General features: G+C 33.7%; 2 protein-coding genes across 2 annotated transcripts in view; both read left to right on the top strand.

Moving 5' to 3' along the window:
• Positions 1–1,009: 1,009 nt before the first annotated feature.
• HUWE1 (HECT, UBA and WWE domain containing E3 ubiquitin protein ligase 1) lies at positions 1,010–16,786 on the top strand. Its single transcript, XM_070649176.1, has 14 exons — positions 1,010–1,228; positions 1,706–2,032; positions 2,123–2,850; positions 2,946–4,710; positions 4,768–6,549; positions 6,645–9,594; positions 9,785–11,816; positions 11,882–12,113; positions 12,175–12,337; positions 12,401–15,013; positions 15,092–15,413; positions 15,476–15,641; positions 15,706–15,896; positions 15,962–16,786. The coding sequence occupies exons 2-14, from the start codon at positions 1,772–1,774 to the stop codon at positions 16,062–16,064; spliced, it is 13,308 nt and encodes a 4,435-aa protein (XP_070505277.1). The 5' UTR covers positions 1,010–1,228; positions 1,706–1,771; the 3' UTR covers positions 16,065–16,786.
• A 533-nt stretch (positions 16,787–17,319) lies between these two features.
• mtgo (miles to go) overlaps positions 17,320–25,825 on the top strand; it is a 78,821-nt gene continuing 70,315 nt past the window's right edge. Inside the window, exon 1 of the mRNA XM_070649226.1 lies at positions 17,320–17,462. The gene's annotated coding sequence lies outside the window, so the exon portion shown is untranslated. The remainder of the gene's footprint in view (positions 17,463–25,825) is intronic.

The following is a 25,825-nucleotide window of genomic DNA, read 5'->3' as shown; positions in this document are numbered from 1 at the left end:
GACAGAGTATTAAGATATTAAACATTTGTTTCGCACTGATGTTTGTGCTGGTCATAAGTATGAAAAAATGTTACTTTTTCGACCATTTTATGCTTGAATTTTCCAAAATCTCATATTATAACCTCCTAAAACTCAATCCTTAATGGTATCTGACATAAGAATCCCGTAAGAATATTCTTGCTTAATCTCAAATTCTAATTACTGATGCACAACAAAAGCTCCGAACAACTCTGCATACGAGACTAAACGGATATTTGCAGAACAAAGCATACATATTGAGTGATCACTACTTATAAGTCATTACATAAAAATGTCTTTCTATTCTCATTAGACCATCTACATTTTTAATGCAAAGACAAATACGATTAATGAACATTTGCAACTATAATTTCTGTTCTCTGTTGCTAAGTACCGTACATGAGATTAATGCAGAATGCTAATGATTATTGGCTTTTCACATTTTTAGTGGTCTTTTTTCATTTATTATAAAATCTTTATACTCATTTTTAAATCGCTTCCATTTTGCAATATTCATCCGCTATAAATCACTTCCATTCATCAATTTGTTGAATGAATTATTTGCAGTTAATGCGAAAAATTTATAACGGCTAAAAATTTAAATTTTTAAACAGATTGAGCAACTGTATTTTTTAAATTCTTACCAATTTTAAAACCAAAGTTTGCTGGTACTTCAGTAATTAATTGTGAAGTTATTAATTTGAGTTTCCTGTGTTAAATACAAAGTTGAAAATCTGTTTAGGAATTATTTTTAATTTAAACAAGTTTTTTTTTCAGTTGAGGCAATTGAGTAAATTATCAAGACAATTATTGCTACGATTTACAATTTTTGTGACATTGTAAAAAACTTTAATTGATTTTAAGTTCTTGAAAAATATTTATTTAAATTATTATTGTGCAATTTCTTGTAACGGTTAATCGAAATTTTTGAAAACTGAGCAACATAAGTGTAACGGCCAAAAAAAATTTGAAAAGCGAATTTGGATTTCTGATTCTTTAGCTTACGAGAAAACGAGAAAAATAAGATTTAATTAAATTTTGACAAATTTAGAGCCTTTTAAAGCGTATAAAATAATTGAAATCGCTTTGTGATAACACTCTAACTAAGAATATAGTAAAGAATTCTTTTAGTTTCGCCTGAAAAGTGCAAAAAAGTGAATTGAATTTTTTTCATCGAAAATTGTTTTTGTAATGTGCTGTGTGATGCTTTGTAAGTAATTTTTTTTCATCCCATTTTCTTTGTTTCTGTAAATTTAAACATATTTTGTGATATTCATTCTCTACATTGTGTAAAAGCCTATAAAATTAGTAAAATCCAGTCAACTTTTATTTTGCACATGGTTTACTGGATCTTTTGTGTGAAAAATCTTGGAATTCGAGGAAAAACAGTTTTAAGAATTTTCATCATCTTTTGTAAGATAAAAGTATTATATTTTCAATTGCTGTGACCATTTTACTTGATTTGGACATAAATAACTCATAAAGGTTAACGTTTTCAAGTGTATTAAAACTTTTTTCTTCGATTTCGAGTATTCGCCATTTTTACAAAAGTGTATTGTGAAATTTTCTTAATAACTTTAATTTTTCTCTTCATCATTGTGATTTCGTTGTTTATGTAAAATTTACTACAAAAACATCATAGTAATCAACTATCTGTCAATTAAAAATTATTTTTTTGTGATTCCAGACAAGTCTATTTGAATTTCCTAGTGAAGAAAAAAATCAAAGGAAAGAAGAAGTGTAAAAAATCATCATGAAAGTGGATACGAGCCGCTTAAAGAAAGGAACATCAGAAGTTCCGCCAGAATGTCAAAATCTAATTGACAAACTCAAATCATGTAATCGAAATGAGTTAATAGAGGAACTAGCTAAAATTGAGACTTGGACGTTTGGGAAGTGTGAATTATTTCATTGGATTGACATTCTCGATATATTTGATGAAATATTAGAAGAAGCGACTCATTATGATGAGCACCCAATCTACATTACTTGTGATACACCTCAATTTGAAAAGGTATGAACTTATTTTTCCTTCATTTACTATCTCTATCAATTTTATCTGTAATGAACGATGTGAGTAATTGAACTTTAATTAATTTTTCAGGGTCGCAAATTGCTTCTTCTTGTACTCAATTTCACAACTTTGCTGATTGAACACAGTTTCTCGAGACATCTCTACAATTCTGTTGAGCATCTAACACAACTTTTGCTCTCGACAGATCTTGAAATCATTCTTGGTGTTCTAAATCTATTGTACATGTTCTCAAAACGAAGTAACTTCATATCGCGTTTAAGTAGTCATAAGAAAAACACATTATTGAATCGTTTGAGACATATTGCTGAACCTTATGGAGGCAAGGAGTGCGGATTTGGTTTAGCAGATTGTTGCCGTCCCGATCAGAAAATGCCAAAGGCAATTTATCATTTCTATTATGAATATTACACAAAAACAGGAGCCTTGCAAGTAATTGATCATCAGAATATATCGAAGCATGATCCCAAGAGTATAACAGTCAAATTGTGGAAGGATCTTGATCAACACCTAGACGATGATCAAAAATATCATTTGTTTGCAAGAGCACGTCTAGCAACAGGATTTTGGAATTATGAAAATCGTATTTTATTTGTGCAAGCTCGTCTACAAGCATTATCAATACTTGTCTATTCCGATGCTTTAATGGGATATACACCAACTTTAATTTATCCTGGTTTTTTGGAAGAACTTGTTGAATTGTTGGAACTTCAGCAACCAAATTTGGTTGAAATTCGTGCTGCCGCATTAAGAACTTTAACAGCAATAATTCACTTAGAAAGAAATTCACAGTATCAACGGTAAGTTTTGAATCTTTCTTCTTTTCTTTTCAAAATCATTCTCTTCTTGTTGATTCATTCAGACATTAATCTACATATTCTCATTTTAATTACAGAAAATCTGAATCTCGCTTAAATACGATAATTGAAGTCACTGGTGCATCATCTTATCATGGCTTCTTACCGACACTCGTCCGAAATTGTATTGTTAATTTGACCGGATCAAACAATAAATCAACAACACCTACAACACCGTCATATGCAGAACATAAATCAAATGATGACAATTTGTTTCCACTGCAGCTTGCAACAGCTCTATTTAGCTTCTTGTATCATTTAGCAAGCTACGAGCCTGGCGCAGAATCGTTAGTCTCGTGCGGTATGATGGAAAGTTTATTGAGAGTCATCAATTGGTCTGGTTCGGAACTTGAACATATTACATTTGTAACACGTGCTGTGAGAGTTATAGACTTGATTACCAATTTAGATATGCAATCATTTCAAACCAATTACGGACTCAATACGTTTATCAAGCGCCTAAATATGGAAGTAAATTTGTGTCGTAAAGAGCAATCTTACGAGATTAAACCAAACATTGAAAATCCTGCAGAACATGATAAGAACATAACACATATTGATGAAGCAATGGATACTGGGAGTCAATATGGAGATGATGATATTTGTATGTCAGCATCAACTAGTGCAAATCTTGGAATGACTACATCAACACAATCAATTGATGGTGGAACATCAACATTATTAAATAAGTCGAGTGAACAACAACTAGTAACAAATCGAACTTGTTTACCGCAGCGAGCAGCATTATTAAAATCAATGCTAAACTTTCTTAAGAAAGCAATACAAGATATTGCCTTTTCTGATTCAATAAGACACATAATGGAAGCTACTCTTCCTGAATCATTGAAACATATTATTAGTAACTCAGAGTATTATGGTCCTTCATTATTCCTCCTCGCAACAGATGTTGTTACTGTTTACGTCTTTCAAGAACCATCCTTGCTCTCATCACTTCAAGATAATGGATTAACTGATGTTGTTTTACAAGCACTATTAAAGAAGGATGTACCAGCGACTCGCGAAGTTCTTGGATCGTTGCCAAACGTTTTTAGTGCATTGTGTCTTAACACGAGAGGAATGGAAAGTTTCCTAAAATACAATCCGTTCGATAAACTTTTCCGAGTATTCATTTCACCTGTCTATTTGTCTGCAATGCGAAGACGACGTAGTTCTGATCCGCTTGGTGATACAGCATCAAATATTGGTAATGCAATGGATGAGCTAATGAGGAATCAGCCAAGCTTAAAGACACCAGCAATTAAAGCAATCATCAAATTACTCGAAGAAATTGTGGATCTTGGAACTGATCCAAAATATGTGTGCTGGCGTGCACAAAACAAAAATGATGTATCGCCACAAATGCCAAATTCAAGACAAACTAACAGTAATCACAATAATGGTGGAAGTTCTGATGAGGATGAGGACGATGAAGAAGAAGTTTCAACTTCATCACATAATCAAGCTCAGGGACAAACAACTGCCGCAGGAAGCGACGAAGGAACAAATTCAAATCCAGCGACAACTCAACAAGATCCGTCGCCATCAACATTCGCTTCACAAGCTTCATCGCCTACTGAACGCATTCCAATTGCTCTCATTGACTACATTCTCAACACGATGAAATTTCTTGAGGCTATTTTAAGTAACAACTCGACTGACGATCATTGTCGTGAATTTGTTAACTTGGGTGGTTTGAAGTCACTTTTATCTATCTTGTCACTTCCCAATTTACCAGTAACAAGTCTAAATTCACCAATCACAGCTACAGCACAAGCAGTTGCATCTGTTTGTAAATCCATCTTGGTAAGATAAACTTTTAATTTAATATCAATGTTTCTTTGCTAATTATTTTTCTTTCAGAATTTAACACATGAACCACAAGTTTTGCAAGTAGCACTAGAACAATTGTCTGTGGTTGTCGAAAACCTTCAATCGTTAATGAATAACCAGGAACACACAAGCAGCAGTGTTTTGCTTAAAGAACTTGCAAATTGTCAGGACATTAATCATGCATTCACAAATGCAAACTATACACCATTATTGCATGCAATGAGTTCTGTTCATGGATATGTTTTAATGCTTGTTCATGTTTGTCGTAGCGGTCAAAGTGATATAAGAACATTGTCATTAATTAAATGGGGACAGGATAATGAAACTGGAATAAAGCTATTGAAGAAACTTGTGATGCTTTATACAGGCCTTGTCTGGGAATCGACATTATTACTTGCTTTGTGTACTGACGATATCGTTCCAGCTGGTTCTGAATTTAGTAAAGATGAGATGGAAAAATTGGGTGCTAGTGATGTTAAAAATGTGATTGAAGTCAATTGGGACGAGATTGTAACAAATTTATCGGTTATGGAGAATTTAACACCAATTCCTGGTAACTCATCAAATATGGATATCGATGGATCGAGTACTGGTGCTTTAAGAAAGATTAAACAGCCCGATACGAGTTTAAAGTTTGTGACATCACAGAGTCAATTGAAATACATCAAATCATTATTGGGAGCTTCGTCAAGACTAGGACGTGCTTTAGCAGAGCTTTTTGGCTTATTAGTTCGATTGTGTGTCGGTTCACCACTTCGTCAACGTCGTGGGCAAAATTTCATTCCTGCAACATCATTCACATCACCGACAGCAAGAGAAATTGCTCGAATTTTAAGTTTCATTCTTGTTGATGGCCTTACGTTTCAAAAACTGCCAGCATCGCCAGTTCCGAAATTGAAATTAACATTCTTAATCTGCTCGATTGGATTTACAAGTCCAATGCTATTTGATGAGAAACGATTTGCCTATCATTTGATGCTTCACAAGTTTATTGAAGAAGGCGGTCTTGAAGCCTATTTTGAAATGTTCCGTTGGACATTAAGTGCTGGGTATACAATTCCCATTCATCGAGCAATCGAACATCCAAACTTGCCTGATGGAACTGGAGAAGCATTAGATGCTTGGCTTATGTTGCTTGAGAAAATGACAAATTTGAAATATATTATTGAGTCACCTCATCAGATCACATCGAAGAATCGTACTGGAAAGCCTGATTTTGACACAAAACATTATTTGACATACATTCATCGTAATGCATTTTTAGCAATTCAACACATTTGGGGCTTTAAGCCGTTAAAGTCATATGGACTTCGCATGACTGAATCAATGTTATCGATTTTAAAGCACATCATTAAAGGTGAAAAGGTTTTACAATCAAAATACTACAAGAATGGACAAGGAGTTTCCATTTCATTAGACAATAAATCGAAATCAATATTGCCTGGAGCTGAAACGACATCAGCAGCAACGGATGTCAATCAAGAGCATTTAAGACAACTAGTTGATATGGGATTTTCTCGTGAGCAAAGTGTTTATGCACTTCAACGCTATTTAAGTTTGGAAGGAGCCACAGAATATCTTTTGACTAATCCACGTAATCGTTCGATATTATTTGATGTTGTCAGTGATGATGAACGTGCTGTTGTTGCAAATAGTAATCCAGTGCCAATCAATATGGATATTGATGTTGGTGAAGAAGATGAGCATGTTATTCGTGCAATTTTAAACAGCTTGGGAAATGAACGACCAACAACATCATCTGGAAATAGTATGGAAATTTCTCCAGGAACGAGTAAGAACACATTGGAAGGAGCAAAGATGATAAGACAAAAACTGCTGAATCATCTAAAAATCGACAGAAGGAAATTATGAAAAAATATTTGATTGAACAACCATTACCGAAAAAGACTATTGATGATTTTACATCAAACTTACTAAAGACATGCTTAAACATCTTGGATCAATTGCCAGAGACAGTCTATAAGATATGTGATCTTTTGATTACCGTCACTAAGAGAAACGGTCCAATTTGGCGTGATGAAATGCTAGATACATTATGTAAAGAAATTTTCAACTGCATTCAATTCTTAATTGGAATCTTAGTTGATGATGGGACAAAGAACTATAAAGAAAAGAGTGAGAAGCTTGTGTCTGGAGACATGGCAAATAAAACGGCTGTTCGAATTCATTTGTTCACATTATTTTTCCAAGGACAATATCAGGACATGAAAGTTCCATGTGCAAATGCCTTGAATTCATACAATATCATACCAAGATTGATCAAAGTCTTGACAGATTATCAAATGATTGTAACAATGATGAATAAAGCATTACCAACACCAAAATGGCTTGCACCATTAGCTTTATTGCTTGATTTGTATGACAAAGTTGCACTATCAACAAAACAAAAGCAACAAATGCATAAGATTTGTACACAACAATGGCAATGGTATGACATCAGTTCATCAAAATGGACAAATTATTTACCACCACAGAATAAATTAATAAATGATTCATACATGGCAGGAGAAAGTGAATTACAGCTAATGGTTGGACGTCATCGATATACAATTAATTTTAAATCAATGTCGCAAATAAATGACGAAAGCTCAAATCATCGTCCAATTATTATGGCATTAAAATCGATAGAAACAATGAATAATCCAACTAATGCGTTTGATGAAAAAGCAGAAGATGCTGAACAGCAACAGCAAGCTTCTGGAAGTGATCCAATTGTTGCCTCATCATCATTGGCTACAACAATTAGTGATAACGCTTCTATGTCTTCTATATCTGTCCAGACTGTTCATCCTACAACATCGGAAGTAGCACCAGAAAGTGTCAATTTAATGGATGTTGATACGCCTGCAAAGAATTACATCAAAATGCTTGAAGAAATTGAACTTGAACCATTGAGTAGCTTTGTTCCAGAAGAAATTGTCTCTTCATGTGTACAATTAATGGCACATCAACAACTCGATCGTGACACACTTCATGCAATTATGCGTGTTCTCGTACGTTTGACTAAAAATTACAATTTGGCCGAAGTATTTGCTAGATTCGGAGGCATTGATGTATTACTAAACATGAAACAAAACTCTGGATTTATTGGATTTACAACATTAGCAACACTTCTTGTTCGTCATGTTATTGAAGAACCAAAAACATTATCACTTGCAATTCAAAATGTCCTAGTAAACCGAACATTAGTTACAATTCCACCTGGTCATCGTGAATTAGTTTTTCTTATTCGACAATTAAACTCTGCTGTTTATCGAGATCCAGAACTATTTAAAGAAGCCGCATTAAAAATCTTGCGTGTTGATTTTGATTCGATGAAACGATCACAAATTCCTGATGAAAAACGTTTTATTATGAGGTCACTTCCGTTATCAACAAATATTAAATACAACATGGAACAGTCGACTGCAATGTCAGCTGTATGTAAATTGTTGAAAGCATTAATCGAACCTGATGAGCCAGGAAGTAACATGATGTGGATGCAAGCTGAAAAAGGCAAAGATTCACATGGTAACGTAAGAAAAGAAAAGTTTACAGCGGAACCACAGCCACAACAATCAAATCAAAGTACATCAGATGATCAGAAAGAAAAACAAGGAAATATGAGTGATAAACCATTATTAAATAAATCTGCAATTTTAAAGATTTTGGCTGAATCTGTAAAGAGCTATCAAACTGTTGCGCTTCATATTACAGAACATGTTTATCGTGCTGGAAGCTCATCATTGATTACTGAAGATACAACAGCACTTTCATTCATTCTTGACAAAATGTTTCACATTTGTGATGCAAATATGGATCGTGAATGCCCAACAATGGCACAAAGTTTGATATCAGCAATAGCATCGTCAGATGTAACTCAAGCTCAAGAGACAGTTGTTCATGAAGTTAAAATGGCATTACAGCGTGCATTAAATGAACCAGAATCGACGGAAAAGCATCTTCATATCGAAGGTCTTGCAACATTAATTCCAGCAATGATCGATAGCAATAATTCAGGAAACACAGAAGGAAATCAATTCTTCAAAACAACTGGACAAAGTCAAGTTCGTCATAATATCTTTTACATTATGGTTGAGAAAGGCATTATAACAGACATTGCTAGAGCTGCTCAATATTTAGAACTTGGAGGACCGAATACAATTGCAACATTAAATCATTTGATGAAGCCATTGGAAATGCTCTTAAGACTAACAAATGAACCAATGCCTTCATTACCTTCTTCATCAAAATTCAAGAAAATGCCTACACAACGTCGCTCACAAACAGCACAAAGCGAAAGTGATGGAAATCAAGTACCACCAATTCCTGAACAAGAGACATCAAATCAGGCTACTGAGCAACAAAATAATCAAACAAATAGCGAAGCATTAAGTAACAATGTAAATGCTACAATGACAACAGTGTCAGCAGGAACATCTATTAATCCAGTCAATAATCAGAATCGTTCAACAGCCACAAATAGTGACTCGACAAATGCACAAGATGAACAAATGTTGGCCGATGATTCAGAACAAAATACTGATCGTGATATGTCAAGTGCAGCAATTGATTCATTAGTTGGTGAAAATGAATTAGGAGATCATATTGGTGAGGTTCATTTGAATGAAATTCTTGATACATTAATCAGCGAGGAATTGCGTGGGATTAATGAGTATGCAGAAGATGCAAATCAAGATGACAATAATGATGAAGAAGAAAATGAAGGTGATCGACATCGAATGATTCGAGATAATGTCGAATTAATGCATGTTTTAGGCGAGGAATCGAGCAGTGATTCTGATGATAGTGAGTCTAATGCATCTGATAATGAAGAACGAGAAATGGATGAAGTTGGTGAGTATTTTATTTTGTAGAATCTAAAATCTACACATTCTTCAAGTCAAATAAAATCAAATTGATCACATTTAAAATATGCGCAACAATCAATTTTGTAGCGATTTTCTCCACTAAAAAAACAACAAAACAATTTCGCGTGTATCTATTTTTAATCCATTTTATTTTTTTCTCACTTTTGCATTTGTAGAAGAAATTGAAAACGATGAGGATGAAGAAGAGGAAAATGAGGAAAGATCTGAATTAGATGATGATGAAGAAACGCAACCGTTTGAGATGTATGACCGTCATTCAATGTATGGACGACACTTATCACCTTCCATACCTGAAATTGAGCGCGATCATGAAGATATTCTTATGATTCAGTATTCAAATAATGCTCAAAACACTGCTAATGCCAATAACAATACAGAAAATCGTGAAAATCGTGTTGTCAGAGATCGCGATTCTCAAATTGGTGGAAATATTAACATATCTGTTGCAAATAATGAGCAAAATGCAAATATTGTTAATGAGCAGCCACAAAATTTCCTCTTTAATGCCAATTTCCCGTTACTATACAATGAGAATAGTGAGCCAGGTGTAAATGATAATTCAAATCCAGCTCAAGGAGCTCAATCGACGAGTACGAACGATACGACGAGTGCTACGATTAATACGAATGCACCACCACCAAATAATCATCCATTACTTTCAGGACGACCTGATGGAACTTCGACAGATCGCGCTGATGATCGTTTGCATGTTGGGGAAGGCTTACAGACTGCCCGTCGATCAAATCGCACGCGAACGCGCTATCAGTTTATTAATGTAAACACGCGCAATCAGCCGATAATTCTTCAACGAATGCTCGAACTTAGACATAATCGTCAAGCGGGACAAAATGCAGGTAATGATCCTTTCTTGTTCCGCGACGGAACTCGTGTTGTGGTGATGGATAATGGATTCAGTATTTTCTCTAATGGCGATGATTTAGATTTAGAAATGGTTGATCAGTCTGGCTATTGGTTTGGTCGTACTCTCGCAAATCATCTCAATAATCATCCATCGGCGTTGAGTTGGTGGCAAGAAGAGAATAAAATCTCCGGACCTGATTCAAATTCGGACTTGTGTATGGTAATATGTGATGAGATGATTCCCGAGATTGATGCTGCACGTTCTGCTGAATTGAGCAAATTGCGCGGAAAGAGGAAGAAGAAATTGTTGGAAGAGGAAGAGGCTAAGCAGCGTAATCAAGATGGAAAGAAGACAAATGATGAGGAAACGGCTGAAATTCATGTTCAACCAGAAGTTACACTATCAAGTGTTTTAACAAACGTTCCCGTTCCAATTGAACCCATTCGACTTGCCGAACCAATACCCAATAATGAGTTTAATGAGAATTTATCAAATCAAAACGATTTGGTACAGCAACAACAATCGTTGCCTAATACATCATCTACTCAAAACAATGTACCACCGTCAAATAATCTTAATATCTCATTTATGGACGTTAATGAGTCTGAACAGAACAATGTAATTCCACAAGCTATTCAGCCTATCACAATATCAACACAAATCGTTTCACCACCACAACACATTACTACTGATAATCAATTGAATTTGGATTTGGATGTTGAAATGGCTTCTGATAATGAAGAATCGTCTGCTTCAGCAAATAATTCTCGATCATTCTCACCAAATTATTCGCCAAATAGTAATCAAATTGAGACTGGTGAATTGAACATGCTTAATCGTGAAACACCATCATCAGCTTCAAATGAGCAAAATCAAGTTAGTAACATGAATATTCAGGATCAGAATCAGTCACCCGCAACACAGCAAATGGAACAAGATCATCCCATGGCTGATAGTGAAAATGGTGAGCCAATCAATTCAATGTCTATTGAGGCTAGTCAAATTCCATTGCCAATTGACGATTCTGATGATACTGATTCAGGTGATGATTCTGATGATGATGATGATGAAAAGCCTGTCGAACAATCAGCATCAAATGATAATGCTGACGAAGAAGCTGCTGCATCAACAGAACAAATAGAAAATGCTGAAAATGTTGAGGAAGAAGAGGAAGAAGCATCTGGTACTACTGTAATGATGCAAAACATTGATCCAGCTATTCGTGCAGTTTTGGGTGATATGGAGGTTCCTGAAGGTGTTGATCCTTCATTTTTGGCCGCATTGCCTCCAGAATTGAGAGATGAAGTCGTTCAAGAACATATTAGGTAAGTCTAATAAAATATTCCACAAGTCTTTAAAATCCTCATAATATATTTAATATCTATTGTAGACAACAAAGAATTCGTCAACGTGCTCAAGCGAGTGTAGCATTGCAAGAAGCACAAGCAATGGCTGATGTTAATCCAGAGTTTTTGGCGGCACTTCCATTAAATATCCAAGAAGAAGTGTTAGCTCAACAACGATTAGAACAACAGAGGCAAGCAGCAGCAGCTGCAAATCCTAATGATCCAGTCAATGCAGCAGAATTCTTCCAAAATCTCCAACCTTCTTTGCGTCAAGCTGTAAGTTTAAATATCTTTTATTAACATATTCAGGATCAATTTTAATATTATTTATTTTTAGATATTAACTGATATGGAGGATTCACAAATATCTGCATTACCTCCAGACTTGGCAGCAGAAGCACAGACATTACGACGAGATTGGGAAACAAGAAATCGTCAAATGCAGGAGAGAATTCTATCGAGTAGTTTTACAAATGCTTTGAGAGCTCCTGGGAACAGAAGTAAGTATTAGATAAAATTATTCTTTAAAGAAATATCTAACGACTAAGTATTCCTTTTTGCAGATCCACGAGTGTTTGTTCCTCGACAACACTTTTTGGGTTTTGGAACGACTGGAACGCATACGATGGCTTTAACAAGAAATCATCCATTAACACAGACATCAATTACGTCAAATATGGAACGTCAAGGTGCACCATTATTAGATCAAGAATCATTGGCATCGATTCTCGTACTATTATTCATTGATGATCCAAATATTGGAACATTACGATTATATCGTGTCATTAGAAACTTGTGCTTCCATATTCCAACAAGAAAATGGATCATTAAATCACTATTAAGCATTATTATGCGATGCAATGAGGAATCAATGGAGCATTATTTAGAACCAATAACATCAAAGAAATCAAATCGTGATGATGATAAAGTAAAATGGCTAAAATTGAGATTAGATTCAGCATTAGGTGGTCGTGCAAATGTGTTCCTTAAAAAACTCGAGAAAGTGGGATCAAATAGTGGACCATTAACAATTCATCCGAAAGCATCACCAACCGTTTGTCGACATACACTTGATTTGCTAATTTTCCTCGCCAAAACTTTCCCAATTCACTTTTTGCCACCACCCAAAAAGAATGGTAGTTCATCAAACTCGAACGAAACAAGTGATTCAATGCCTTCAACATCCGCTCAAGCATTACAGCGTGATAGATCAACAGACTTTTGGGATATACTGTTGAGATTAGACAATGAAATTGATGATAGATCGAAGAAAGGAGCAAAAATTCGATCAGCATGTAAACAAATAAAAGAATTTTGTGAACAAGACATTAAAACATTCGCTGAATCGCCTTTTGGACAATTAATAACCATGCTCTCGTATGATATTATTAGAAAGAACACAATGTTGACTGATAAACTCCTTCGATTGTTATCATTGATCTCAATTATTTTGGCTGATGACAAGTACAAGAACAATAATTTATCGAAACCTCCTCAGCAACAATTACAAAGTCAGCAACAACAAAGTGAAGGATCAAATGAAGCACCAAGTACGAGTAATGCTGATAAGCCGTCAAATGAAATTGTGAAGGTACAAGAGAATAATAAGGACATGAGAGAAAGATTACCAGAATCAGAAAGACATTTAGCATTGACTGTTGACGTACTAACATCTAAATCATGTTCGGAAGATGGATTAGAAGATGCGACATCACTATTAATTAATTTAAGTCAATGTTCGAGTATGACGAAATATATGATAATTAAGTTATTGGTGAAAGGTGTAATTGATCTATCACATATGGTTCAGAAACACATAAACAATCTTATGGTTGAGTTAAGAGAATTAAATGAGACGATTAAGAATGAAAAATTGAAACCAGATTTAAATAATGATGATTCTGATGAACTTTCAAGGCCTTCAACATCAAAAGGCACATTAAAAGATCGTTTTACGAAAGATGCAGTCATTATTACAGCACCATCAAAAGTTAAGACATCCAATGACCTTCAGTTACCGTCAATGGCACCACTTTTGTCGAAGACATCTAATCAAAGCTTCTTCCTGCGAATTCTTAAAGTAATCACACAAATTCGCGATACTGTTCGACAAGACTCGAAAGTATGTGATGCTGATGTCGAGCAACAACTTGTGAAATTAGAAACAGTTCCATTAAGTGAGCTGCTTGATCTTGACTCATTATGGAATACATTGAGTGATTGTTTGAAGGAATTGGAAGAGACACAAGACCATCATGCTGTTCTCGTTTTACAACCGACTGTAGAAGCATTCTTTATCGTACATTCAGCACCACAAGTTAAAACTACAACAGCTGAACGAAATTTAGCAGCACGAGCAAATCGTAATGCTGGAACAGCTGCAAATCAAGAGGCACCACAACGTGATAATAATGCTCCAACAGAAAATGCTAATAATAATCAAGCAAATGAAGAAAGATCAAATCAAGAAAATAATGCTGAACAGCCACAATCCCAACAAGTTCATTTGAATATTCCAATTGATGAAACAGCTGCTGCAGCTGCAGGATCTAATAGTGAGGCTGGAACTTCACATGAACGTTTATCACCAATGGATACAACACAATCAAGTGATGGATCAGTTCAAGCATCAGCATCAACAGCAAGTTTACAGCAACAAGTGAGTCAACAAAATTTGACAACAGATCAAAAGAAATTCTTGCACTTTGCCGAAACACATCGTGTTGTGCTTAATCAAATTTTAAGACAATCGTCAGTACATTTAGCTGATGGACCTTTTGCTGTTCTCGTCGATCATACACGAGTCTTAGACTTTGATGTTAAACGAAGATATTTCCGTATTGAACTTGAGAGACTTGATGATGGCGTTAGACGTGAGGAAGTTGCTGTACATGTCCATCGTGCTAATGTCTTTGAAGACTCGTTCCGCGAACTTTATCGACGAAGTCCTGAAGAATGGAAAAATCGATTCTACATTGTTTTTGAAGACGAAGAAGGTCAAGATGCTGGTGGATTGTTACGTGAATGGTACATGATTATATCACGCGAAATCTTCAATCCAATGTACGCTCTGTTCACTGTCTCACCTGGAGATCGTGTAACTTATATGATTAATCCATCATCACATTGCAATCCAAATCATTTGTGTTACTTCAAATTCGTTGGTCGTGTAATAGGTAAGTGCTTATTGTCTCTTATAAATGGATCTTGATTTTCATTCATAATTACTTTTTATATCTTCTTAAAACTTGTAGCAAAAGCTATTTACGACAACAAGCTGCTTGAGTGCTACTTTACAAGAGCTTTTTATAAGCATATTCTTGGCATACAAGTAAAATATACAGACATGGAGAGCGAAGATTATGCATTCTATCAAGGTCTTGTATATCTTATGGAAAATCATGTCGAGTCGCTTGGATATGATTTAACGTTCAGCTTAGAAATACAAGAATTCGGTGTAACTGAAGTGAGAGAATTGAAGACAAATGGCGGCAATATTGCTGTTACGGAAGATAATAAACTTGAATACATTCAACTTGTGTGTCAATTGAAGATGAGCGGTTCCATTAAGCAACAGTAAGTGAATTGAATATAAATCATCGATCAATTTTATTTCAACTTCATGTTTTCCTTTTCAGACTTAATGCATTCTTGGAAGGCTTCTATGATATTATCCCGAAACGACTGATTTCAATATTTAATGAGCAAGAATTGGAATTACTAATATCTGGATTACCAAACATTGATATTGAAGATTTGCGTGCAAATACAGAATATCATAAATATCAGGCTACTTCAATTCAGGTAAGACAATCATTAATCCGAAATTTAATGAATTTTATTAACTTTTGATAAATTTAATTTACAGATTCAATGGTTCTGGCGTGCATTACGTAGTTTCGATCAAGCAGAGCGAGCTAAATTCCTCCAATTTGTAACAGGAACATCAAAAGTACCACTTCAAGGATTTGGTGCTTTAGAAGGAATGAATGGCACTCAAAAGTTCCAAATTCATCGTGATGATCGTTCAACAGATCGATTGCCGTCAGCACATACATGGTATGTATTATTAGTCTTACAATTTGCTTTTAATTTTTAATGACCAATCTTTTATTTCATTGCAGCTTTAATCAATTGGACTTGCCCGTCTATAAATCATATGATAAACTACGTACGAACTTATTGAAAGCGATACACGAATGCTCTGAAGGTTTCGGTTTTGCCTAAAAGGACTACAAATATTATTCAAAGATAGAGTGAGGAAGATGAAAAAGCTAAATCTAATCTGCTTTAGGGATAAATATGAAAAATAAACACGTAAAGCTCGTAAGAAATTAAATCCACAAGCATATTTAAAAATGATGATAATAAGCCTGTAATTATGTTATAATACTTTATTTCTATTAGAATTCATTTCCTAAACTTTTTTTTCTCATATTCCTTGTTATTTAAAATACAGAATTTTGAGAAAGTAAACAATTTACAATATATTTAATGATAACAGTAGAAAATCTTTTAATTTTTTTGTGCATTAGGGCTCATATTTCTTTTGACCAGTTCTTTTTATCATGGCAAATAAGTAAAAAATATTAAAAAGGAATAAAAACACTATTTTATATATTGAAATAACCAAAATGTTCAATGCTTAAGAAATTTTTCAATGATAAGAAAATCGAAATAAGAAAAAAAAAATAATAAAAATGAAGAAAAAAATAAAAAATATTAAAATTATAAAAAAATTCTCATCAAAATTTCTTCCTTCTGAAAAGAAAAACTATTGTTACTTATAATTGAAAAATGATAAAACTATTAATTTACTATTATCTGATGATCAATACGTCTGACCGTCGCGATGCAAAAGAAGAAAAAAACAATTGCGAGAAAATATTGTGTAAAAAAAATTAAATTAGAGAAACTGCTATTGAAATAATAAAAATTCTTGTAATTAACATGAGAACTTGTTCCTTTTTCGTTCGAACTAGATTGCTTATTGGATTATTAGTCGAGCTTTTGACTGATATTTCCTATAAGCATTTTAATAACATAGTTGATAACATATTCAAATATTTCAGTCCGTCAATATAAATTCATACTCATTTAGTCGTATGCAGCTATGCTTATAAGATTCCAATTTCATAACGGTTGGAAATAGTTGAAATCATAAAACACCCACGATTATGTTGAGACAAGTTTATATTTTTGAATATTTTTTGACCGTTACGATTTTCACTTTTTATGTAGCTATGATTATTGCTTTAAAATGAGTTTTTCTTTAAGTTTAAAAGAAATTTTAAAATTAATTTATAAAACTTAAAAATTGTTAAAGAAAAAGCTTTGAAAAAATTCAAAATTTATGTCAGTTCCTCACAATTTTGTCCGATTTATGTTGCAACAAGATTATTCAATTTGCACTTAGTATTCTCCACAGCACTAGACATACACACATAAACCTCGACAGACGTTCTAGTGTGCTGAAGTTCCGAAATATAAAGTTGATCAATTTCAGATGAAATTAATATTTTATTTAAAAAATTGAATATCTACAAAAAGATATTAAGTGTAAAGTGGATGATGGTCGAACTTTAGTGTCAATAAAGTGAATAAATATGAAAATCATTGAAAATTGTGAGTAAAATATGTTAAATATTAATTTGAGACAGGGGCGTTTACACAGAGAGAAGAACTGAACAGTACGTGAATGATTTTTGCAATTTAATAAAAATTTTAAAACATTAAAAGTGAATAGTTTGATAGTTTATTGATTATTATAATGCCATACAATGGATAAGTGTAAATTTAATGGATAAGTATGTCCGCAATATCATTTTTCGCAATCAGGATTCATTAAAATGTGAACAATATTGCACAATAAAGGAATTCTCCTTCCTTCTTTTTTTTCACTCGATTTTTTTTATATTCCATTTCATATTTCATTTTACGGATTATACAGTATGTATGTGCATACTTGACTTTTTTTTGCCAGAACTGCTGCTTTCGGTCTCTTTTTTTTTGTGTGTAAAAATACATATTGAGAAGTGTCGAACGAGTGAGAGGAACGAAAAAATTGAAATAAAAGATTAAAAAAATGTGAATTTATGCAAATATGCAACATTCCTTAGCGATTGAGTCATAGATTCAATTTAAGTTCAATGGATTATTTATTGGCATTACTCTCGGTGAATCATTACTATTGAGTGCATGAATAAAATTTACTTTTTTTCCAATTAGATTCCAATTTACGTCGTTCCTACGATAACCATTCAGTCATTGACGATAGTAGCGAATGAGAAAAAAAAACGGGAAAATTATTTTTTTTTTCAAACATATGGAATCAAGTCGTGTAAATCATCAGAGTCAGACTCAATAAAATATCATTGCCGCTTCTATTGTAATGCGTTGGTGGGTGACATTTTCAAGCTAGGATATTTTTCATCCTTTTCCCACACACTTTATGCTCAGCTTATTAATGTATAAAATATTGCAAAAAAGGAAGTATCTGGTGTATAATATCTCAGTTTGGGATGATGAGACAGTGCTGTGGCTCGGTCAATAATTCATGTGAGGTGTCTGGTCTGAATTTGTGAGACATTACAAATATTTTATAGAAGAATGTCTAAAATTCTCTATCCTAATGTGTCTACGTGCTTACTGGATCTATATAATATTGAACAAAGAACATGAGCATGCTTGATACATGATTTGAAAACTCATTAAAGTAACACATTGCCGGGTTGATTGATGAGTCGATGCTAAATTTTGCAACAGCAAAGCTACTTTATGAAGTCATAAAAAACTTCAAAGCAGTTTCAACTTCCGTCTAAAAAATAAACATAAAATGCGCTGTACACGCAACGAGAAGCATAAACTCAACTAGTTTTGTCAATGAATGAACGAACCCGAAAAATGAATGAATAAGTATGTTTTTTTGCATATTCAATCTTGACGTAATACGATATCACTACATACTCATTGAATGCGGTGTTGATAAATGTGTGACCAAATGACAACAATAGTGCGACACTTTATTCTATATTGTGCAATGAAGATGTGCGTAACGTTGCTTTTGACTTACGTAAATGTGAAAAATGAGTAATAAGAAAACATGGAAGTGAGGATATTTTGATGAGTGAGCGCGCTTTTTTGTGCTAAGTCTATTATTTTTTGTTAGACATAATGTTGTTCACTTCATGCTGAATAGCACTTTTAAAGAGAAACTGTTGACATGAATTCCTATATGAATTATGTCTAAAATCATTAGATCTGATGTTTACTTAATCAATTGTGATCCGAGGATTCCCTAGGTGAAGCATAAAGCTGTCTCTATAGTAGACTGTCGCTTAATCTAATGCTTTTCCAAAATGGACAAAATGACAAGATTGAAAAATCATTCAGATTCCTTTGTTTGATAAAAAGTACCAAAGAAGTGAATTATTCTAATTGGATCTGAGAATTAGCAAGAGACTCTTAAATCACATGATTAGCCATGACTTTTATGGAAAGTTCTTAAAAGATTTAACTAAGGCGTCAATCCATATGTTAAAAAAATTATAATCACTTGATCATATTTCAATCTCATTTTTCTTTTCCTATATTCTTGTAATACAATTCCTTAGTTTAGGGAAAAAGGGAGCTGTAGTAGAAAAGTGAATAATGGGGAAAAACGCAAGGATGAAGAATCATATTTGATTTCTATGAAGTGCTTGAAAAATGCACAAGTATTTTTGATTCAAGTGAAATTAACAATTTTCCTACAAAACTTCCAAGTTCAAAACGCAGCTACTAAGTGGAAAATTGGACGTAAGTCGTTTAAAGTTTTACTCTAGTCCAAACCCAATCGGCACAATATGCCGAATAGCATTTTTCGCCGGGTGGAAATCACCCATCATGGTGCCGTCAAAGCAATCTTGTGTTTTACTGTAAATACAGTGACGTAGCGGTGACCAAGCAGTTATGTTGTGCTGTTCGGGTAAAGCACATATTTGAATACAATTAGGATAGATTTCTGATAAGCTCAATTAGAAATTACTGGAAATATGTTGGAACTTCCGTCATACATTCGAAAAATACCCCCTACTTCATTAAGTAATGAATGAACGACCCCTGATCTTTAGAATTCCGTATAAATATTGGACGTCATCAGCTAATGACTAACTTTATTTTCATAGCATTCATCTTATCACCCACTTATAAAAGTTAGTAATAAAGATGTTATTAGCTGTAACGTTACAGTCAAAGAATGTTTTATTTACAAAAATGGTTCACATAATTTTCTGGAAATATATATCCTTTTTGACTCAATGTCGTCCCACGTACATTTATTAATAACAACATAAAAGGGTGTGAAGCAAACAAGCGCTAGATCCTTATCAAGATCATTTTTTGCTTGGAAATCTCAAAGGATTTTGAATGTAATTTGATATGTAAAATAGACATTTAATTATATTAATACTTTGTCGCAAGCATGCTGGAAGTGGAAAAAATTCCAAAGAAGAAGGCATTATTCTTCTACTTGGTTAATGTTATGTCTAAGCGCTTCTTCATTTTACTACATACTTAAATTTTTCAATTATTGCACATGTTGTACGACATAAAAAATTGAAGATAGTCTAGACAAATAATTTCTTATCAATGTCCAATCATGCAAATTAAAAAGAATCAATGGTGAATTGAAAAGCTATCTTGTTCTTCATAACAATTGAAAAGCTTTTATCATTGTGACTAGGGGTTGCAATACCTCGAGCGATACAAATGAAGAAGACTTCGTTACGGAGCTTTAAGGGCTCAATCAAAGGTCTTTTGTTAACATCGAATGGAAGCTGCCTCTTTGACCGTCTCCTTGTGACAATCACATGACTACCAAATAGAGTAGGCTTCCATTTGAAGTTGATAAAAGAGCTTTGGCAGAGCCTTATTAGCTCCATGATGGAGTCATCTTCATTTATATCGCTCGGGACCGGTTTTGACATCCCTAATTGAGGCAGAAGTCAGAGCCTTATGAAGGACACAGCCCTTCATCGTAGTAAGCATGAAAAACTCCTTGACAAATACTTTTGAGCCCTTAAAGATGATTGTTCTGCTTTCAACTTAAAAGTTTTGGCAATTAAAGAAATAGCAAAATAAAACTAGCTCTTTATAGTCCTAAATGCTTGAATTGTCAAACTTGATACTCTCGCTACCACCAAGTTTAATATTCTAGATGATTCCATTGTCTCCAACAGTTAACGTCACTTAAGAGTTGTATAAAACCTGTAAAAACTTACAAAGATTCATTCCAAGGACAAAATCTCATTTTAACTGATGTTGTCGCTCCTTTTCTTATTTTGTGTCCATGAGCAACGTCGACGACAATGAAGAAGTGAAAATATATGTAGAAAAAATATTTTTTAAGTGCATGAGTGGCAGCGTAGACGTAAGAAAATTAAAAAGTACTGAAAAAAAGTACACAACAATAATAAAAATTATATGTAGAGTCTGTCGCGAGTTTTATGCTTATGGCAATAGCAGGGTATGCTTTAAAGCATTTTCGTCCTTGAATGTAATTGCAAAAAGTCAGCCGTCCGCATATTTTATTTCGATATAAATATGTTGCAATAGCATATCGAAGAGGAGATTGTGCATGGAAATTTTCTTGCTTCTTGTTATTGCTCATTCTGTTGCTCGATGCTGTTCTCATTGTGTGTCAGTATTCCATTTTTTTTTCGGTAATACTCTTATATAATATGTATGCACATGTCCTTGTCTCCATTTTCTGTATGTCATTTCGTTTAATGTAGCAAAAATTATAACCTGCAAATAGGACTGGAACTGAAAAATGGAACTATAATTAACAAATAAACTTAAATGGACGAGCAACATTATATGCTCGTGTTGATTTAAAGTTATTGTAAAAATATGCTTCCTTCCTGTGTTATTGCTATAAAATAATAATGAGATGTATATTTTAAGCTTCCTTAAAATCATGCTAAGCTCATGACAAACGAAAATTGCATACAGAAAAGCTTCATATCGCCTTGAACTCTGCATCACCAACTTTGATGTAAAATGCTTGAAACTTTTGCACACGAAACTTTTAGTGCTGTCATTAATTACATTTGTTTTATGGAAAAAGGGATCTGAGACAAAATTTTTGTGAGGACAGGTGTCTACGTCTGGGAATCTATGGTGAAGCTACCCTAAACAGGCAAAGAATATGCATTCATGGAACATAGAGACCACTAGGGTACCTTTGCCTTACTGCAACCATTTTCCTATGTGAAGCTTGAGTTATAACAGAAGGCTTTCCATCTTACTCTGTTGCTGGCTGAGTCACCTAGTTTGAACAAATTCTCTGTCCCGACGTTGAGCTGACATTCTTTCATTACTGTTCTGCGTCAAGTAGCTTTTGGAGCTCCTGGTCGCCGTTTTCCTTGTGGATTCCATTTAAGTGCTGTGTAGCAAACTTGTGTTTCTGTTCCAGCAATGAGATTTTTCTCTTGTAGGTCTCTTTGCCTGAGATTGAATCACATTATACGATGATGAAGTCTAGAATCTTGTGGCCAATTTGACTAAAGTGACTTTGTTTGCAGAATGTCTGTATCTTTACTAAAAGTTCTGTTCATAAATATTTTTCCTATGTGTATGACGAGATACTCATCTCCATAATAGAAAATAATTAACTAATTAATGTGAGAGTAAAAACTTTTAGACCGAAATTCCCGTATTCGATCAAGATAATCTGTTCCAAAAAAATGCAAATTTTAAGTTCCCATGAAAAGTCCACATGAAATAAAATAATAAAAAAATCATTGAATTAAGAAATAATTATTTTGCAAATTCAATTAATCTAATTCATTCATGATACTTAGTGCTGTTAGCATCACTATTTATACATTATTAATCTAATTTTTTATGGCTGTATATGTAAAAGTGTTTGTGTCTCTTTAACAACTATTTTCATCTTTTTCTTGTAGTTTAATTAAATATTTAAACAATACAGAACAATTTGGTTTACTTCAAGTGATGTCGACTGATGAACAAAAAACAAAAGCTAGCAATACATTGACATAAATGAAACAGAGAGTCATTAAAATTCCATTTTGAATTATAAAAAAAAGTAAAAACACATTCACTTTTTTATTGTTATTTCAATTTTAGTTTTGAAAATTTAGTCAGACTGAAGATTTTTTAGATACTAAATAATTCATTTCGAGACAAATTCGTTGTTTTAATTATGACATCATGTCTAGTCCAAGCTTTATTAATGAATCAAACTTTGTGTAGTGCCAATGAAAAAACGATTCAGTTTTTCTAAGAAGCTTTTGAAAATTTCAATAATTAATACTTTTCCAATATCCGTTTAAAAATAGTTGAATTCATCTCACGATGCTTATTGTCAATAAATTATGGGATCCCGAGCGACACAAATGATTTTATAGCTTCACCGTAGTACTTACATTAAAACCAATTAGCAGCCAATTCGGTATTACAATCAAATAGCAGCAGCTTCCATTTAATGTTAATAAAAGAGATTATGTGAGTCGAGGTAACTCGGTGTCGGAATGGCTTCGTATTCGGTGTTTAGTTATTGTGACATCGACCAAGCGGCCATGGGTTCGAAACTTTTTCGCCCGTTCCTTTTCAAATCATATGCAAACGAAACGCGTCACACAGCCCCCTTTGTAGACTAAAGACAGTTATCTGATAAAAGCGACATCAAAGGAGTAGTTCTGATCGCACTATAAACTGTTAAGTCTACTGAGTGAAATTTTTTGGCGCACACTCACTTGTTAAACAGTCAAAAGCAGCCACAGTAGAGCCTTTTTCATTTATGTCGCTCGGGAATATTTTGAGGAAATTGCAATTACGTAAGCAAGATGCATCGTGATTTAGCAAATTTGTAGTCATCGTTAACTTTTTGCTGTTAACGGTTCCATTTATCATACAATGTTTTGGGAATTTACGTGCAAGTGCCTTGAGCTGTCTGGTGGTTTATACCAGAATTCGAAGTCGTCTCGGATTTTGTGTGGAAAAGTCGACTTGAGTAGAGTCGACTCTGCATGAAATTCAAGTAGACTTCGAGCTCTGGTTCATACTAATCGGATATCATACTTTAAAATCCCTAGCAGGCAAAGAGCATGCTCTCAATAGCACAGTAAGCTGAGAGGAACGCTCATGAATATGGTCATCTAGTATATTAAAGACGAGGAGACACTTGAGAGTGTTGCCTGTTAGGAAATAGTGTTTGAAAAGATCACATTTTATTGGACGATACAGGATGTAATTTGTAAATGACCCTCTAAGAATTTAAATAAAAACATCATAATTTAGCACATGGAACTGCTCCAAAATGAACTTTATTTAATGAGTATGACATAAATATTGCATAGTTACAATAGAAAACAATTGTTATTTATAGCTCAAATACAGTTGTCAGCCACTAATAATAACAAATGGCTATTTATTGTGTTGAAATTAGCAAAACTATTAATCTAAAACTTCCAAAATTATCATTTCCTGACCAAAAAACTAAATTTTTATTTTACCGCAAAATTTAAAATTAATTTTCCGTCCTTCGCATTAAAAATCAAGCTTAAAAGCTAGAAGAGAATGCGGATATTTTAATGAATTTGAGCTTCCATTCACAAAAGTTTAATTTGCGAGAAAAATTTAATGACTTTTTAATCTCTTCTTATATTATAAATAAAATTAATGAATGTCTACTGCAAGAAATAATGAAATTTTATATTTTTAAGGCTAGCGTGCACTTCCAATTCTACATAAAAAATATAGTCATCATCATTTTCTATTGTTTTTCTCTCTATAAATTGGCAAATATTATTTCTAGAGCATGATTCCTGATTTTTCACATGCGTACATCTATATTTGTGTATACATTTATCATTGATGATCAATTTTCATTTTCTATATTGAAAGTTGATTGTACTCTTTTGGTTTAATGCTCCTCTTCCTCTGAACGACACACGAGATTGTTTATTATTGTAGCTTTAAATTGATGAAAGAATTGAAATTAATTTGTGCACTTTGGTCAGATTACTCTTGAACAGCACACTGCAGTGCAAACAGTGCATCACTGTGTAGCCGTGGTAACGATATGACTCGAAGCTACCCGGATAGCACTATGACGACTGATCTTTTCGGCGAATTGCATTTTTCGCTGTGAAAATGGATCAAAATCCGCCGTCATGGTACCGTCAAGAGAACTTTCGCGTCTTACCGTTAATATGGCGATGTAATGGTGCCCTAGTAAGCTGTTCGGGTTCCAAGCGTAAAAAGTATCTGCAATAAGCTTTCAATATTCCAGATCTCGATATTGGGGTCTATTAATCGATAAAATACTTTAAAATGCGCTTTAATCGACCTCACACCAAGACCATTTCATACTTAAATCTCTCAATTCCTCACATAAAATAGAATAAAAGTACAAAAATAATTGTTCAGGAAAGAGTGAATCACAATGATCGTATAAACTTGATTGTACACATAAACATTTCGAGTTTGCCTAAAGTATATCTATAGTCGTCCATAAAAATTTCATACTCATGGGGGCTATTAACATTTTTTTTTTGTAGTCTCATGGGAAGTTCAAGCAACTTTCGGGCTCCAAATGAAAGAGGAAACTTTACTTCTGTTTGTGCTATTTTTATTTTTATTCTGACATAAAAAATACGAGAATAGAGCTTAATCAATAAGTACTGTAGATAATTTCGGCAGCATCATGCTGTTTTGTGAAAATGTGTTAGTGTTTCAATCTATTAAAGGTAGATTAAATTAAATAATCATTTTTGGTGCGTGTAAATAAAATATAAAATAGCATCATTGAAATATTATGCTACATCGAAAATAATAGAAGCTGAACCAGAAGTCGGCTGTTGTACCTTAAAACTTGAAGGGGTCGTTTGAGTGTTACGTATCAGCAAGAATGGACCGAAAACTTGATTATTCTAAAGATGGCAAGAGCAGCTCTCTCTTTGTGTCTATTAGCGTTTGGT

Source organism: Chironomus tepperi, unplaced genomic scaffold, assembly GCF_022539635.2.
Source record: "Chironomus tepperi strain 1889 unplaced genomic scaffold, CSIRO-AGI_Ctep_v1 contig_421, whole genome shotgun sequence".
NCBI lineage: Eukaryota > Metazoa > Arthropoda > Insecta > Diptera > Chironomidae > Chironomus > Chironomus tepperi.
This window is presented reverse-complemented; position numbering and strand designations above follow the sequence as displayed.